This window comes from Dermacentor andersoni, chromosome 6, assembly GCF_023375885.2.
Source record: "Dermacentor andersoni chromosome 6, qqDerAnde1_hic_scaffold, whole genome shotgun sequence".
Lineage (NCBI taxonomy): Eukaryota > Metazoa > Arthropoda > Arachnida > Ixodida > Ixodidae > Dermacentor > Dermacentor andersoni.
The window spans coordinates 97813600-97832096 of record NC_092819.1 but is presented as its reverse complement, the minus strand read 5'-3'; the positions used below and the strand labels follow the sequence as shown (position 1 = coordinate 97832096).

The 18497-nt window shown below is 43.2% G+C and overlaps 1 protein-coding gene across 1 annotated transcript; it reads left to right on the top strand.

Annotated features, from left to right (window-relative positions):
* Window positions 1–2805: 2805 nt before the first annotated feature.
* On the top strand, window positions 2806–14473 carry LOC129382480 (uncharacterized). Its single transcript, XM_055066502.2, has 4 exons — window positions 2806–3082; window positions 7592–8657; window positions 13937–14003; window positions 14340–14473. The coding sequence occupies exons 1-3, from the start codon at window positions 3037–3039 to the stop codon at window positions 13956–13958; spliced, it is 1134 nt and encodes a 377-aa protein (XP_054922477.1). The 5' UTR covers window positions 2806–3036; the 3' UTR covers window positions 13959–14003; window positions 14340–14473.
* Window positions 14474–18497: the final 4024 nt, after the last annotated feature.

Sequence of the window (18497 nt, the reverse complement as noted above, 5' to 3'; positions counted from 1 at the left end):
AAGATAAATCCTTGAAGCAAAGCAATCTTCCAAGAAGTTTACTTTGTCAGGCCGCTGGTAGTAGTCTGTATCTTTTCGTCTTGTGTATATTTTTTTTTGTATTGTGCCTCTAGCTTAAGATGTCATCTTAGAATCAACAAGATGAAACTTTTGTTGCCAGTACAACGACAAAACAGACAACACATGCTATGGCTAAAATTGATGGTGTAGGTTTTTTGTCCAGTCAGGACTGTGCCACGTGTTGATGAAAATTAAACGTTCAAACATATAATCAAGGGCCAATTTCACACGCACTTCTTAACAAGCACATTCGGTAAAAATATATTCGTTCAGGAAATATCGTCACGTTGTAGTGCCCATGAAGAAAACAGCCGCAAATCAGTGAATGACGAAACTTTTTTATTCGCTGAACCTGTGCGCACAAAAGCAAGTTACACTCAAAGCACAACGGAACACAGTCAGCGATCGTTGAAATCTGATCTGCGCGCCAATGAGTATAGCTATAGGCGCTCGTTGGTATGACATATCCTAATTTGTTGCAGCGCAAGCCGAACGACGAGGACAACAGGAAGGACAACCGAAAGGACGAGAGAAAGCAAGCGCGTCGGCTTTTACACATGAGCCATCGAAGGTTCAAGATGGATCGCTGGTGCCAACGTGTCTTCCAGAACGTACTACACAGTTCGGGTTGCGCACACAATGAGATTTACACAAGATTTGGGGACAACAGAGCACGGATGGAACCATCCATAACTTTCGAGTAACTTCCGACACGTGCAGGTGCGTCCTGCGCTAAGCGATAACGTTTAGCCTTTGTTAGCCGGTGGAAAAGCGGTCACCCGAAAATGGTAAACGAGTAGGGGTGTCGATATGTGTCTGAAGATGCTGTCAGCAGAAAGCTAGACTTTTTATGGCTTGTACAGTAAATTAATATAGTAAAGGAGTCATGTTTGTGAATTCTTTATGAATTATTGGTTCTTTATGGAGAAAATTTGTCTAACGTACGTAGTTACAGCATCTGAGTGATTGACCTTGTCGGTAAACTGGCAAAATTCTAAAAGCGGTGCTGGCAAGTCATGTAAGGGCGCTTGCCATATCCCAGCAAGTTGATGTATGAATTATGCTCTTCAACTTTGCAACGCAATTACGTAAACAATTGAACTGTATTCAAAGAAATATGATGCAGGGCACTTCCCTATAGCATGGATATGAGTGGTTCGAAATTTCATCGACTCGCGAGATCAACGTCTTGGTGGAAGAGGCCATTGTTACCTCCACTATTTTTCTAACCAAAACCTATCGCCTTAAGTTGGCCATAGAGTGATGGCCTTGAAGTCTCGACATGCTGTACGGTAGCCCAAAAATGAAGCTTGCAAAATGAAGGCGACTGTTCCATCTCTTAGAATATTAATATTTGATACCTACATCTGCTGGGGATAGTACGTTCAGAGCAAAGAATCAACATGCTAGCACTTTGTTTTGCTTGGCGGTCGTGCAACGTTTTCAGCTACGCATATATTTAAATTCATGTGCGCACCACTTTTCTGTATTACTCTGTTCTTTAGGGTGTTTTCATTATCCATATTCTACTCTTTTCTTGTTTTTTGTTCTTCTTAGCATGCAATCGACCGGACCGCTGGACCGAAACGTTCTGCTCTCCAAACACCGCGTTTCTTGCACTGCGGATGACGTCTATGCTAATTTTACAGTTGGGCATTGAACATTGTTCTCTTCAGCTGGGTCACTTTCTCGTGTTTGCTTCTCGCAAAATTTCAAAAAGAATATTGTACGCGATAGAAATCTCACACTACTTTAACGTTGCAAATACGCTCTTGGCATCCACCTACTTTCCAGAGAAACTGTATCGCTATCCAGAATAGTATTGAACCTATGCATTCTGAGAAATTAAACATAAGGCTCACAAATACTTTTTTTCGGATATCACTTATTAGCCAATAATTTCGAAAACATTTGATATGTATGATTCCCCGACCTGAAACCGCCCATTTTATAGGAGCTCTTTCTTTCGGTATAGGCGAAAGAAGGCTGCTGCACAGTAAAATCGTGGGCTACTCATTACAACGTTCAGCATACTAACGTGGTTGTATGCGAGGTACGAATTACCTAACGTCATCGCCAGTTAATAAGAAACCTATGAACCCGAGATGCAATAGTTGCGCGTTCGCTTCTGCCTCCTTCCAGTGACAGAAGCAAATGCCTAACCGTTAGCCTGGACTTGCCATGGCTTGCGGGAGGAATGCTGTCGCCTCCTACTCCAAGCTGGCGGCCGTTACAGCGCCGAGACCGGTTATCATCTCTGGGTACCTATTAGCAAATACCACAAAACAGTGCTTGAATTCATACACAACACGTCCTGTAGCACATATTGTAACCAAACATTATGCCTTTAGGCAAGCCTTCATCTCAATATATATATATATATATATATATATATCAGACAACCGTCAATCAATTGAGACGGGGAAATTCGTTCATTTTGATCATAATACTGACTATACTAATACTCCTGAACAAGCAGATTAAGCTTCTCACAGTCACTACCAGAATCGCCTGATATCATGCTGCCGAAAAGCGAGCGTGCAAAACAGGTACCTAAAGGAACGAGGAGGATTACACTATTCTTGCGCACGTATTTCTGCACTTGTTTTTCGTAGCACCTTGCTCAGCTTCCGACATTTCTAAAATGACTTATTACATCCTTTATTCTACAATGTCCTCCCCCTTTCTTGCTGACATCGCCTACCCAAGCGTTTCCTGCGCCATTATTAGACAAACCTGGTGCGGATGGCGTTTCTTTTATTGTTTTTTTTCTTGCCCTTTATGTTGTGTCGTTCCGTAATAGAGGAACAGACACGAACAATGGGAATCACTTCCACGCTGCACAACACCTGAGCCCAGAGGAATGCTGGGATCGTAGTCGATAGATGTATATATATACGCGATGCCCGTGGCCGAATCACACCACAACGCTCGACCTGTAAGCGTTGAAGAAAGTCAGAGACGGGATTCTCCAAGATGCAAGGAAAGGTTCTAGCCACCGCCTTCTGCATTCTCGGCTATGGTAAGTATATGCCCTAGTAAGTAGTCTGTGCCCGGGATGTCGACTGTACTTACTGTTGTGTGCTTAAGTTGGCCGTTCCAAACCTTTACATGTCTAAGGAGAAAAGAAGCCGCGTAACTGCAGGCTGACACCGATCCAGCTGTTTTCGCGAAACATGAAGTTCTATAGTTCATATCAGACTTTCAAATTTTTACCGCACCATCCTAACAAGATATGGGGGTGCCGCGACTGAGACGAGTGTTGCCCTTCACATGAATATAGGGCGCAGCACTAACTGCAGGATGTCCCAATGAATTTGAGATTCGAATAGAGCAAAGGAGACATCACAGTTAACCTTTAGCTAGAAAGCAAGAATTATTGTAGGGATATTTCTTTTTCGTGTTAGTTTTACTCTTCAGTTAATACCAGGTCAATATCAAAGAAATTTGGCGAAAAAGAAAGGCATTTTACACACAATTCTAACAGAAAAAACTTCCGAAAGCAAGTTCCCAGGTTTCATTTGCGCGCACGTGCTCTTGTTCCACAACTGCCACTTCAGGGGCTGATGGACGAACTAACAATAACAAGCCAGAAATACTAAATTCGCCTCGCTGAATCCGGCGGCTTTTCTGCGGTATGATGTTGTGGCGCCGCCAAGCTTACACTCAAGGAATGCCGGCTGTTTCGTCCGAAATTTTAGTGGCACACCTGTGCGTATTTACTTCTTCTCTTGCTACAATTTCTTTTATTTACGTGATGTGCAACACATGAGAGGTTTATGACTAGACTACACTAATCAGTGCCAGTATGGAATATAATAGGTGATGTCCAAAACATGGCTTCCATAACGTATTCCAGGCTTCGCAATCACTTCAGCCGCATGCAACTCCCAAAAGCACACTATTTGAGATTGGTTTCTGTTACACAGAGGCGTCCGTCGCGGGGGTGTGGATTCTGGCCCTATATATTGCAATCACAAGTGGAACTTTGCGATATTAGGCATCTGGGAGGCCCATATGACACGAGAGAGGCTACGAATGAATTATGGGTTATTACGGGCCAAAACCACGACTTGATTGTGAGCCACGCCATAGTGGGAAAATCCGCATTAACTTTGACCAATAGTGGATCTTTAACGCGCCCCCAATGCACGGGATACGGGCGTTTTCGCATTTCGCCCCCATTAAAACGCGGCCATCGCGGCCAGGATAAGCACCACAGCCGCTAAACCACCGCCGGTGAAAGAGCCATCATGAACGTGATGCAGCACGTTTAGCATATTCAGAAAATTTAGCAACCAATAAAAGCCCCATATGGTGACGTGGTACAAGCGACGACAGCTCCAACAGAGACCCGTTCGTAAATAAAGTTGACATATCTCTCTTTCGTGAGCCGAGCCAAGAATAACCTGCTCTAGCAGGTGAAAGATTTGAAAGGGAAAATAACGAGATGTACAATGCGAGCGATGTTAGTCACCGCACAGTTTAGGATGGAAAAAACTGAAAAATCCCTGAACTAGAGTCTGTATCCGAGCTAGTTGCTACAGCGGCATCTGAAGGCAGGTAAAGGAACTGAGACAAGGGCTCAGTATGTCCACGTTTATTGCGCTCTCCGTGTTTTATTTGCGCTTTACTTGCCTCAGGAAAAATCCCGGTTCTCAATATAGCCCTAATTCCGGTAAAATTAGTGAACACACAGTTGCTGGAAGTGCCACAACATATTTGATTTGACGTTTATTTCTTTCAAACGAAAGGGAAGCCAAGGGAAAAGGCGGTATGCCTGGCTGGGCCTTGGCTCATCACCACTCGATACGTGCTACAGATGCGCAGTGCCGCTTTATGGCAGTGATTATGGCGTCTTACGCTTATAATACACAGACACAGGTAGCTACCAGGTTGCGGTCTCCTGAAATAGCAGCTCACTTACGTTTAGAGCCTTCTGCCGGTAATGATGACGACGCTACTTAAGCACAGTAGGGTACCGGCGCAATGGGGACTGACAGTTCCCAGCCCTCATAAGGAGAGAGAGACAGAGGCAGTGAAGGTTAGAGACAGGTAGGTTAACCAGAATGCCAAATCCAGTTTGCTACCCTCGCTGAGGAACTGGTGAGGGGGACGTAGGAAGATAAGAAAATAGAGAGAGAGAGAGGGAGAGAGCTAGCACAGGCACATGGCTACAGCCGGGCACTATCACTGCAGGCGATCATAACATAGGAACACGTGCCGCACAGCGAACACCAAATATGGCTAACGCTGCTTGTGCAGAGCTGCGCCGCCACGATACATCGATGCTCACCAGCTGCCGAAACGCCGTCCAAACGTCGACACTCAAAACTCAGAGTGACAAAATGCCACTGAATAATGAGGTGCAGCAAGAAAGGCTCGTGGTATTTAAAAAAGCCTTCTTTCGTGGGTAAAATTGACTTCTCAGTACGACTCACCAGTGCGCGCAGATGACGAGATAGCGACTGAGACGAAGCTCGCGAATCGGAGACTTGCACGACTCGGTGGCGCCGTCTAGTTAAGGCCTCTGGAGGTGCGCACTTACGCGCAGCCAAATTTTAAAATCTATCAGATATCTTGTTTTTTTTTATTTTGGAGGAATACGCTGTAAATCAGTTCATACGTGCGGGCCACATGCAGATGTTTATTTTACACTATATTTCGTGCGGATCAGCCATTCTTTCACATGTTTTTAGCCATTATAAAAAGAATTGAGCTTACCGCAATAAGAGTTGCAACATGGCCGCGCCTTTTGGGGTATCCCCCTCCCCCCCCCCCCTTTTTTTTTTCCACTAAAGGTAACTCTATGCCAGCCCGTCGCTGCAGCTAGAGCACTTTTCACTGCAATTATTTTTAGCACTCAAATTACCAATTTAGTGCAAGTAGGGGCTCACAAACGAAAAAAAAAGGAAAGTTCCGTCATTCTACAGGGTTGGTAAATTAACTTGTCGAGATTATTACTGCATAAAGAATACGAAACCTTACATGCGGGCGCAAAGCTTCCCCAAAACATTTCTATTTTTTGCCGAAACATTCCATCATATTATGATGGTCATACCTGCTACTTTAGGTTAAAATTAAAAGTCGCAGGTTAGGCCGGATAGCCTTGCCTGCGGTTCAGATAATTGTTTACAGAACTCCAAGGCTTTCAAGTTTTCTTGCTTACGTTTACAGGCTTCGGACCTTCATGTAAAGCAAAAAATAGCCATAAATGTCATGTCAGTCTCCCTTTAATGTAACGTTTCGTCGTTTCGTCTGGCAAACAATGAAAAATGATAATTATCACCTCCAAGGCACACTACTTGAAAGTTCCGGAGTAAGTTGGGCTATCACCAGCCTATTGTTTCCCAGGAAGCCACAAGACACTTCTAACGCGGACTTAAACTTTTCTCCTTGGCAGTTGGCGTAGCAGCTTTTTGTGGTTCGGATAATCCCAGGTATTAACACAAAAATAAGGATGCGTGAATATTCGAAAATCGAAATACATTTCGAGTCGTTTCTGCTTTTAATTCGTATTCGTTTAAAATTCACCATTCGGAATGGTCGAATATTTTCTCTTTCGAGTGTAAGTGATAATAACAGTTGTTGGAGTCTACACGGTGGTACAACATTAGAAGTGAGGCCGGTTCCTTATATTTCTACTTCTCAAGAGCAGCGCTTGCTGCAATGAGGCACCAGTTCCTGGGGGAACTGGTGTTTGTTTCCTAGTCAGTTACTAAATATGGCTCGATTTAAGCAGCCTATATACGCATCGTGTCACCATGTTTTCATCCAATTAAAACGTGCGATGCTGCAGTATCCCACCTCTTTCCTGCAATGGGTACAACGCTGTATGTGCATCTGAGTGACACTGGGTTCTTTTGTTTAACTATTACTACTGCCATGACTGTAGTTGCTCGAGCTTTTATTAAACAGGATAATCGGGGCCATGTATGTTAGAATGTTTTTTTTTACTGCGTGCTGTTAATCTATTAGTTTACCTGTGTGTATATTTGGACGCTTTTCTGTTTAACTAGACTTAATATGCTTCTGTCTTTGTAGAATGTCTGAGCGATTTTTAACCGAAATGAGCAAAGTTTATTTCTTAAACGTGTGTTGAAATAACCGGCTATATTGTAGCTTATCTTCTAGTACGCCTAAAACTACCTATTAAGCACCCATCTATTTATGGAGTGTAAGACGCTCTAAATGAAATTGGTAGCCGGGTATATTTCGGCACGACGACTAATACAGTTCAAACATTCATATCTGCGCTTAGCAGCATAGCCGTTTTCTGCAGAAAAAGCTGCATGTTCTCATACATAAAAGATGATATTCCTGAACACGTAACCTACCAAAGTGGCAACGTACTCAATTGCTTTAATATCACTAATATCCTGCTATGCGCTCATATATTATCGTTATCTCACACCTTAGTGTTAGAAAACAAATGTGCAAGACATATGCGATATCCTGCTTCTTGGCGTAAGGACACATAAACTTCAATTTATGAAACGTTCTTCTAATTTTTTTTTTTGTTTTTTTGCAGCCGCAGTGCAAGGACAGGCACTACTGAGCTTCGGCTGGGGAGGCTCAGGTGGCTTGCTAGGCGGGTCACTTGGTGGCGGCTACGGAGGACTTCTTGGAGGATACGGGGGACTCGGTGGACTTAGTAGCTTTGGTGGACTTGGTGGCGGCTACGGAGGACTTCTTGGAGGATACGGGGGACTCGGTGGACTTAGTAGCTTTGGTGGACTTGGTGGCGGCTACGGAGGACTTCTTGGAGGATACGGGGGACTAGGCGGACTCGGTGGTGTCTCTTACGGCCTCTCTGGGCTCTATGGAAGCTCCCTTGGCGGGTTAGGGCTAGGAGGCTTATCAGGACTTTACGGCGGTTATGGTGGGCTGAGTGGTCTTTCAGGGCTCTACGGTGGTTTTTCAAGACCGATAGTACTTGGAGGATTAGGCTACTCAGGGCTAGGAGGCTTATCGGGACTTTATGGAGGTTATGGTGGACTGAGTGGTCTTTCGGGGCTCTATGGTGGTTTAGGTTACTCAGGACTTGGAGGCCTGTCAGGGCTTCTTGGTGGTTACCCAGGTTATCTCGGAGGTCTCGGTGGTCTTGGAGGGTCAGTAAGAGTACTTGGGAGTTATCCCGGATACTCCGGTTTCCTAGGCGGCTCCACTGGTCTTAGCGGTCTGTCAGGATTGTATGGAGGTTATTCAGGACTCGGCGGCCTTTCAGGCATCCTTGGAGGTTACTCTGGTTATTCCGGCCTTTCTAGCCTCTTTGGAGGTTACCCGTCTTCTGGCTACTTTGGGATGTATGGGATGAGTCCTATGAGCTCATTCAGGTATGCTCCATTTGGAGGATTTGGTTCTTATGGAGGTTTCAGTCCATTCGGGTATTACGGCTCATACGGCCCTTCCTTTGGAGGCTTCGGTTCCGGCTTTAGGACCTTTGGAGTCGGAGCCCCAAGCTCATCTGTTATTTCGACGGCTGCAGCCCCTGCCGTCAGTGGTGTTGTTGAAAAAATTACCGCGCCAGCTACCAACCTCGTCACGCCCGTTAACATGCCGGCCCTGCCCACCGTCACTGTGACTGGCGGAAAGGGGTACGTACCACGGTTTGTTTTATTTTACATGTACTAGTGCGAGGCTTTGGACAAGACTGCCGAGCTCACTAACCCGAAGGTGGCACTAACAGTTCTGGTGGAGCTCTCAAAGCCAAGAAAACCTTATAGAAAAGTGCATATTGATTGTTCGTAAACTAGCTTTTTTGATGTCTAGTGGTAAAAAAAGGCTCAGGTTAACCTGCGTGTTGTTCTAGGCACTGTCTTTTATACTGCTTTCTACGTACAGTAAGACGTTTTCTAGCACGCATTTTTTGCAGATCCAATTAATGCATATAACACTATGTCATGAATGCTGTCTGTGACGTATGCAATAGGACAGACGTAATGAACTCCGTTGTCGAGAAATGTAGAGAAAGGGAACTATCATTCATTATGTATATCGCCTCATAACAAGTATTTTACCCATGGCTGCCATGGCTAAGCAAAATAGGTGAGCTGAAAACAAATATTTTACCGAGCAGCATAACGAGGCTAGTTCTGGAAAAAATAATTACATAGCAACAGTCGATTCTTTTATTGTTTTTTTAAGCATAATTGCCTTTGTAATGCACACCTGCTATGCTCTCAATAGAGAGGGGCAGTATTGAAAATAAAATAAAATAACAATATCGCGCGTTGCGGTTTAGCCACCACCTGTCACGGCATAAGGCGAACCTTCGTTTTCCTCGTCTGCTAAAGTGTGATAATATCGATTATCCCTCACTTTGGCACGGTTATAACGGCTAATGATAGCAGCTGCTGCCAATTAGGACGAAGTTTCACCTCATGAATCTCCTGTCTAAGGACACGGACAAAGAAATCGTCTTGCTAGTCATCTACTGAACGAACTTTATGAGGTTTGTCATGATTCAAAGAAAAAGTTAGAATCTATCGACTACGGAGACCATATTTCTGAAATGCGGACGATTGTTATACAAGAACCTGAAAATCTCAAAATTGCAAATGAAGCATAAAGCCGACAGCTTTGTAACGCAGTACCTAAAATTATCTAACAATTTTGTTATGTGTACATATTGAAACATCTCAAAGGGAGGAAACTTACGTATTATACACTGCTCTAGAATACACAACCAATATGCGAGTAGGGTTTCTGCAATACCTGCCTAAAAATAAAACCTTTATGTAACCTGCTAACTTGTAAATGATATTTGTCCGGTGGAGATGCACTAACAAATACAGCTTACAGAACTGCTTCGTGTTTTCTTTTTGGGGCAGCGTTATGGATCCCGAAAATTTGTGCTTTTATTATAATAAACATACTGCTTTTCAGAATTTTTTAGAAAAGCTGCCAGGACCTTAGTAAAGCTTCTTTGATACAGTCGATATAAATAAACATTATCGCTTAAATGCAACAATTTTTAGTAAAATCTGTTAAGCGGTTATCAAATCAGAGCAATAATTTTTCGCGTTTTGCACGTATCGAAACATAAAAATAGGAGTTGCATGAGAACTAAAGCCTTGTTGTCAAAAGCAGTCTTGTAATGGAGAAGAAAACATGATAGTACAAGTGTAAAAAGACTCAGATCTTTGTTGCGTTCCTAGTTAAAAAGACACAATAGGCTTAAAGCTTCGCTGTGGAACAGGCGTCCATCTTGCCTCCACTTTATCCCCACTTCCATTATAGTTCTTTTCTCTCCCCTACTCCTTTTCTATCCGAAGGTTCATACTGCTTCACCCTTTCAGGTTTCTTTTGCTAACACCTCTTGGGGTAGTACTTAAAACGTTTTCGAATGAAACACCTTCAACTGAGCCACGTTCACCGATGTACCAGTCTTCAGTATTCATTTCTGAGTGGCTGTCTTTGTCACAGAGTAAGGGCCACAAAATTTGGCACTGGAACCTCTTACTCCTTTCCAAACTAGAACAAAGTCGGTGACTTGAATGTCTGGGATGTCTGAGCGATGTCTCTTGTCAAAATTTCTTTTTCATTAATTTGCGGTACCTTTCGTCCTGGTATTTTTGTTTCCTCTCCTAGACGATCTTGAGATTTTCTAAGAGCCCCAACTCAGGGTCCGCCTGCAATATAGGAGTTTCTCCTGAACAAGCGAAATGTGGACTGCATCCCAAGCCACTAATGCAGGAGCGATTGTGATGTTTCACAGCTGCTTCTAAAGAGCATCTCCACCCACCAGGGAAATTAACGTACATCCTGATGTACTGCTCCACATATTGTATAGCCCGCTCTGCACACCCATTCGCTGCGGTATGGTATGACGCATACAACTTGATCGACATATTGCGGTATCGAGCCCATTTTGCTAGTTTTTCACTCTTGAACGCTGTACCGTTGTCACATACAATCGTCCTGGTAGTCCTATACATATCCCTTTCGATGAGAGCGATGACGCTATGTGCATCTTATTTTCTTGCCCGTGCCACGACCAGCCTGCCTTATTCATCCATGGCAAGAACAAAAGCTTGCGTTTTTTCTGACTCCCTCTCGTTTCGTATTTATCTCGGCAAAATCCGGGCGTATTACTCCAAAAGGCACGTTCGAGTGGGAAGGTATTAGCATGGTGTCCGTGGGCTGGTTATACTTCCCTTTGCTGACTTGCCAAATATGGCATGAACGAACATGCAGCTTTGCTTCCTTCATGCGAAGCCACGTAAATATCTTAACTAGCTCGTTGTAGTTGCGCCAAAATCGGTCGTGTCCTCTAGATTCCGGGTTGTCGTGGTGCAAATACAGCACATTGGAAACCAGCGTTGGCGCGACTTGATACTGACCTTTAATAAACGTCAGTTGTTCGCGGCCTTCCCACAATTTTACTTCATTGATTTCTTTCGATTGTTTTTTGTTGGATTGTTAGACGGTAAAAAAGTGTTATCCCGTAAAAGATAAATTAAGTCCACGTGTCGGTATTGTCAGTCGAGACAAAGCATCTGCATCAGTCAATAGCGGTCCAGGTCAGTGGAAGATGAAGTAAAAGTCCATTTAGATTAAGTAAACGCCATTTAGATCAAGTCACATTCAAGGTTTGAGTGAGAGCCTGGTGGTCGGTGAACAAGGTGAACTTGATACCTTCTAGGTACTTACGGAATTACTGAATTGCCTTGAGGACTACAAGTGCCTCCTTTTCAGTAGTGGTGTAGTTAACTACAGATGGCTTGAGGGCGTATCTGTAGTAACCTACTACGTGTCGTTTTTCATGGCTGGATGCTTGTGAACGTTTTTGATACAAGACTGCACCGGTCACATCGTGAGAGGAGTTTAAAGAGCAAAGTGAAATTTGGTATGCGCAGAAAAGTGTCAGGAGAAATTTTGTGCACAAGATCGTGGCAGACTCTCTCACACTCGTCATTTCACTCAAATGGAATTTCTTTCTGCGTTACGTGCGTGAAGAATCTAGTTTTGACTTTAAAGTCTTTTATGAAATGTCTGAAATGGCGTGCTTATCACGAAAACACCCGCAATGAGTGGACGTCTTATGGTTTTACCAGTTAGGAGAGCTTTTCGACAGACTCTTGTGTCATGCTTTTAGTTGTCCCATCAAAGGCTCTTCCAAGAAATGCAACGTTTCTTTGAACTAATCACTTTGCTTAAAAATAACTCTAAGGTGTGCCAAGCTCAAGGCATTTAATACCTGAGATAGATGTTCCTGGTGCTCAGCCTTTGTTTTGGAGAACACGATATTACCGTCTACGTACACGTTAGAAAATACACCTAGGAAAGGCTTGAGGAGTTAAATCATGACCTTGTGGAACCATGCTGGCGAGTTCTTCCAGCCGAAAGGAAGCCAGTTATACTCCTGCATATCGAAGCACGCGATAAAAGCCCTGTACATTTTTGTTTCTTCGGTTAGCGGAATCTGCCAGAAACATTTGTACAAGTCAGTACGTGAAGATTGTCGGCAACCACCAGTCTCATATATAATTATATGAGACTGGGGGTTAATTATATCATTGGCATGGGAAATGATATAAGTTCTGCCTGAAGATTAAGTGTTCTGCACAGTCTGAAACGCATGCAAATTGTTAGTGAGAGGCGAAGGGTGATACCGAAGGTCGAATTATATTGGTGTCAAGCATCTCCTGCAATTTTTTCTCCAACCAGATCGTTTGCTCTCTAGACATGCTACACGGAGTTAGTTCGAAAGGGACCTTGTAGAACTACATCGCTTGCGGATAGCTTCCCATGAATACAAGTTCATGGCAGGTCGTTGCAATATCCTCCGCGCACTGAACTCGTAGGCCATCTTGTCTAACCTGATGTATCTCGTCCCTTGGTAGTCCTTCGACTAAAACCGCATCGTTAGAGTATACGTTGATTCTCAGCTTCTTTATATGTAGTCTGGATAGCAGAAAGTAGCACGGCGCACCCTCTGTCACCAATACTTCACTCTCTATTTTATGACCTTGGAACTCAATGTTTACTAAGATCGGCTAATTATGCAATGTCACTTTTCCATCGCAACCTTGTACCCGTAGCACTCTACCACTAAGCAGGTGACTTGGATCCACCAGCTAATCAATGAAAGGCATAGAAAAGAGCGCACGTCTCACTAGTTGAAGGATAATATCAAAATTGGTTTCCATATATAAGTACGAAACACTGCCAAGGCATCATGACAAGAATCGCAGCTTCCGTTGGTAAAGCTGGTCCGAGAGCATGAGCCGTGATCTGCTTCCTGCACGTGAAGGGGCACATGGTCAAGGAGATACATGGCGCTCTAATGGCCGTGCACAATGATGACGCCCCAAGTTATGACAGCGCTGTGAAATCGAACATGTCAGATCAATGTGGTCGAACAAGCCGTGCCTACGAATAACGGAGCGATCAACGGTCGCTCAATAGTGGACCACAATATCATGCACAAGTGTAAGTTCTAGGGCTTACCGACAAGCGGACAACTTTTTGAACAAATAGTGCCGCCGGTTACCGCGAGAGGGGAGTCGCATTAACACTCTCCCCGCCCCCCTCCCCCAAGTATTAGCGCTTAATTTACGTTCGTTCTTTCGTGAAAATAATGCAAATATTTCTGAGCGCGCTTCGTGCATATCAATGGCGTCGCGCGTAACATCTATCAACCGTGCGATAATACTTTCTATGTTGTTTTGGCTATTGTAAAGCCAAAATAATTGCTTTGCGATAATGATTTTCTGAATCATCACACTTCGAATTCGTCGTTTTTGCTTCCGTTGACTAATTCTTTGGAGACGCACAAATGGCGAGTAAAGCTAAAAGCATCGGTGTTCTTATTTCTTGCTGGCAACTAAATTTGAATACTGAACTGAAGCGTGCTTGTTTTTCTTTGCAGTATCAAGACCCTAGCGGGATAAAAGATCTACGAATTTCCGGAAGATTGTTAACAACACATCAACCACGTACGTTAGCTTTTTCTGTAAAATATTTATCAGGATAAATGCAGTTGCATACGTAAGAAAGAAAAGAAACATGTTAGCGCAAGTAGAATTCCCGTAAATATTTTTTTTTTAATTGAAACACACGTTTTTATCCGTATCTTCATTAGAAGCTGGATATTCGATAATGAGATGGCAACACATTCCAAATTTCAAAGTGCATTTATGAACTGTAACGTCTGAATGGTAATTGTTAGAGTAACTTCTGGAAACGGAAGCACTCAGGCGAAATTTCTTATTGGGGTTTTACGCGAGCTATACCTACAAAATGCTATATGTGAATCACGTTTTCTTTTACAGATTCGTAGGCGAAGAAATCCTTTATCATTGAATAAAAGAGGAGCAATGAAATGCTTATGGACTTCCCAACGACTGTATAAAAAAAAGTACGAAATCTGATAAGATTCTTCCAAATAAAATACAAATATTTTCAACTACTGCCTGTTGTTTATTGTCATCCCAGGATAATTTTAATGACTGCAACTACAGAGGCAAGAACTTTACGCAGTGGATCAAGTTAACTTGCTTTCACTGGGTTCAGCTTGATGTGAAAAAACAGCCTGACTGTGCATATCCAATCGACTGGCTGCGACGATGCGCACATATTGAACCACGTATGAGATGGCGCTGTGCTGTTGAGACTTTCCAGTGCCCTCCGTGGCACAACATTCGTAGAATAAAAAAAAAGAAAGAGAGCTGCTTCGACTCCTGTCATCGGTCCAAACGGTCCTCAGGTCTTTCGCTCGCTGACTCGGACATTGCTGTAGTGGACCTAACCTCGGTCCCCATGACGTGTTGAACCGGACGTTGTTGCATGACGAGCACGACGTCACGGCCACGAAAGAAGGACCTATGAACCGTTCGGACCAATGACAGCAGCCGAAAAGCGTTTTTTTTTCTTTATTCTTCGATTTCCTTCTAACATCACAGCTCCCAGCACGAAGCACGAGACGACCGCGCCGAAGCTCGCCATACAAGAAAGATGGCCGAGAAAGATTACAATGATTGCTATTCTAAGTGCTAACTACAGAAGTTAGAGATCTTATGTATCAGCACTTTCGTAAGCTTTCGTGTGCTGTGTTCGCATAAAAACCAGCGTGAAAGGCTCATTTTCGAAAGCGGTTCGTGCGATGAGCTATGCTAAAAGCACTAAACCATGTCACCTGCAGCTGTTAAAACTGAATAATCTTACTGCGGTACAGCCGAATGTAACGTAGATAAGTATAAAATAAAACCTTCAAGGAAAGTTGCATGCCGGGAAAATACTTTTCTGTTTCGCTCTCTGATGACCCTAGAATTTATTTAGTGAGGTCTAATGGCAAATGAAACAAAAAGAAAAGTAAAGGAGGTGGCTTATGTTAACTGGTAACACGAGGTGTTTGTCAGATAAGGTTTACCTAATACATTGAAATTGCGCACGCTATTTCTTCATATCTATTGTACTTCTTGCGAATCGTAGTACCGAAAGAAAGTCATAAGAAATCGCGCTGCAGTGCCTAGAAACCACAAGTGCTCGACCTGGGGTTTGTTTATTTATTTCACTTTCTGTCCGTCACACGTGGCGGCACCACCATACTATGTAAGAATCTATGTAGGCGCTGGCTTAAGGGCCCCTTGAAGAATGTTGCGGGTATACACAGAACTGATACGTTGCCATGATGGTAAAACTTTATTAGAAGTGCCTTCAATCGATAACTAATGCCTGGTTGGGCAATGTTAGGAGCGAAGATAATAAAAATATTGACCACTTAAATAACTTTCGTATTGTTGTTCCAATAAATGATCTGAACCAGAATGACCACAGTTCTGTCTTGCACAAATTGTGGATATCTGGCAAGCCCCGTTGAAACGTAGCTTAGGCAAGCTCGCGCCTTTAAATATGTCGTATTATTTAACTTTCTTTTATATCAGAAGCTCCCCGCCAACGGTGGTTTAGCAATATTCTAGAAAAAGCGCACACTGCTGCTGGCTACCTTCGCGACAAAACACTTCCATGGTATTTTTCAAGCGCTTATTGCGAAAATAAAGAACGACCTACAACCTCCTTAACACGCTCTTTCGAATGTTGCGAAAATATTGTCGCCATCTTTGCGCCCAGAAAGCGAGTAAGCCTTTATTTCAGAAAAGTCTCCTTGCTGTCGAAGCGGTGCACGTAAACGCGGCAAATTAGAAAACGACTAAGTGCCGCTGAGAGCTCAAACCATTTAACGTAAAAACTCGCGAAAGAATGCGGGCTTCCCGTACATGCTAGGAATTATTAAGTTCAGTTACTTCTAGTACACTTCAACCACAGCATCTCCTAAATTTTTCATCATTACCCCGTAGCAGGCGAAAAACATCGTTTAAAAAAGTTAGCGGATAAAAAAATAAGACGGTGGTCTCCACCTGAGAGAGTGCGGCTGTCACAGTAAATTGAATCAGGGCCCAAGTAATCGCTTAACTCTGGTGTTTTGGTTGATTAAGAGGTCGAAGGAGCCAGTCACAACCCTCGTTCAGGTCCCCAAAAAATCTGCCAGGCAGATGGTATTGCGTTTCAGTGGCAAATGGTCTATGTACACTGTAGGTGCACCGTGAAACTTTCATTAATTACGCTTTATAATTTCAAGCGCTACGATGACGTAATTTATAAAGTGCAGTGGGCCCTTATGGAAAGCAAAATGTTATGCATATCCTCAACTGTATGCCATGTTTTGGAATGCCTTACAACAAAAACGCTTACATTGAATGGTAAAATGAAGCTTTATACAGATATGCCTAGCTTGTTTATATCAAAATTAGAATTTCATTATTAGGGACGTGTTTTTGATATTCAAGTGGGTGACATACGACTTCGGCAGGTAGCGAGGAAGTGTTTGGTGATACGTTCCGATACGCACGCAGTGTTATCCTGATAAGTAAATTTGTAATTCAGTAAATTGTAAATTTGTTATTACAGAGCTAATCGCGCTTCGTAGAGGAATATACATTTTCTGTTTTCTCCCACGTATTATTAATCAATTTTATTCTTGCACAAATATCCTGTTATTATATAAAATGTTCAGGAAAAACATATATTGTTTTTGATGTATCTAGATTTATTGTAATATTCTTTGTTACTATATTGACTGTGAAGACATGAGCATCGTGACCTTTGTCAGCGGCAAAAAGAAGAGAAATCGGGAGGAATAGTGACTAGGCTGATGTGATTGTTTTGCACTAACACAAGTAGGAAAAAACATATGTGCTTTGAGGACAAGTAAATCTTCTCGCATACACGTAGACCCAGTGCATTTATAAAGTACACCTGCATACATTATCTTGCTACGCTTTAAAAATAGATTGTATGTGGAATGTCGTGCACTTATTCGTTAAGGCATTCTTTTCTACATCTTGCACACAAAACTCAGTTCCGAGAAGTCCCTAGTGGGTTGACAAAAAATAAGAAGTGCGAGTGCACAGCAATGCCTGTTATGTTCAGCCATTATCGAAGTTTGCCGATCAATACATCAAAAACATCATGCAGCTAAAGAAAAACTACAAAGCGGTCGCCTTGACGAGGCCTTCAATATCCAAATGGCGCATTACGGAAAAAGGTATTTTTTTCTCGGTGAACTACATGGAAATGCAAATGTTCATCTACTTGCAAAAGTAAACTGGGCGCTAATGGGTAAATGAAAGCTCGCTCCGTCTGTCCGACAATATAGCTCATCAATACTTTTGTAGAAGAGGTACATAGACATGGGAGTTCATTTTAGATGAAGTGCCAGTTGCAAGCTACGAACGGACGTAACTCTAAAGCAAACCCCCGTGTGTTTACGTCCTTCCCTGCGACCACGTTCGAGCGCATAAAGCTACGCTTCGTAAGCGTCTGCGTTGGGATGGCCCTGACGCCATCCACGCTAATGATTATTGCGACAGGTTGATTTGGAACAGATACTTGGGACTGATAATTGACCGGCGAGAAACGTGTTCCCACTGATAACTACTGCTGCATCTGCGGAACATGCTGGACACCTGCCTCGGTTACGCCATGGAACGTGTACTCTGGCTCAAAACGTTAAACAACAGCATTAAAGGCCGGCGTACTAGATCACTACGCACGTTTGGTGACAGATTGCAACTTCCCACTCAGAGACATCGTACACTGCAGAGCTGAAGTTGCCGATATCGATAAAGCTCTAAATTGTCTGCGTAAATTTAATACTAGGACCGTCGTGGAGATGCAGATTCGGAGAGGCATAGCTGAGACAGGCAGCTAAACGTTCAGCGAAGTTCAGTCACTCCTAGTTTGCAACAGCCTCAGAATTCAAGGCATCTATTATGTCAAAGGCATGGAACGCGTACCCATTTTTGATAGTTCCGAAATGAAAGCTCCAATTTAGAAAGCACAGAGGCACATAAAAATCTGGCCCACTAAGATGCATATACCTAGCACCAATCGATCGCTGCGCTTCTTTTTGTATTTCACTGCAATAATGT

What these genes read in the sequence shown, in the direction of transcription:
- LOC129382480 (XM_055066502.2), top strand. Translation starts at nt 3,037, where the DNA reads ATGCAAGGAAAGGTTCTAGCCACCGCCTTCTGCATTCTCGGCTATG. An exon ending in CTTCTGCATTCTCGGCTATG is followed by an intron (nt 3,083 to 7,591) that starts GTAAGTATATGC and finishes GTTTTTTTGCAG; the next exon opens with CCGCAGTGCAAGGACAGGCA. An exon ending in ACTGTGACTGGCGGAAAGGG is followed by an intron (nt 8,658 to 13,936) that starts GTACGTACCACG and finishes TTTTCTTTGCAG; the next exon opens with TATCAAGACCCTAGCGGGAT.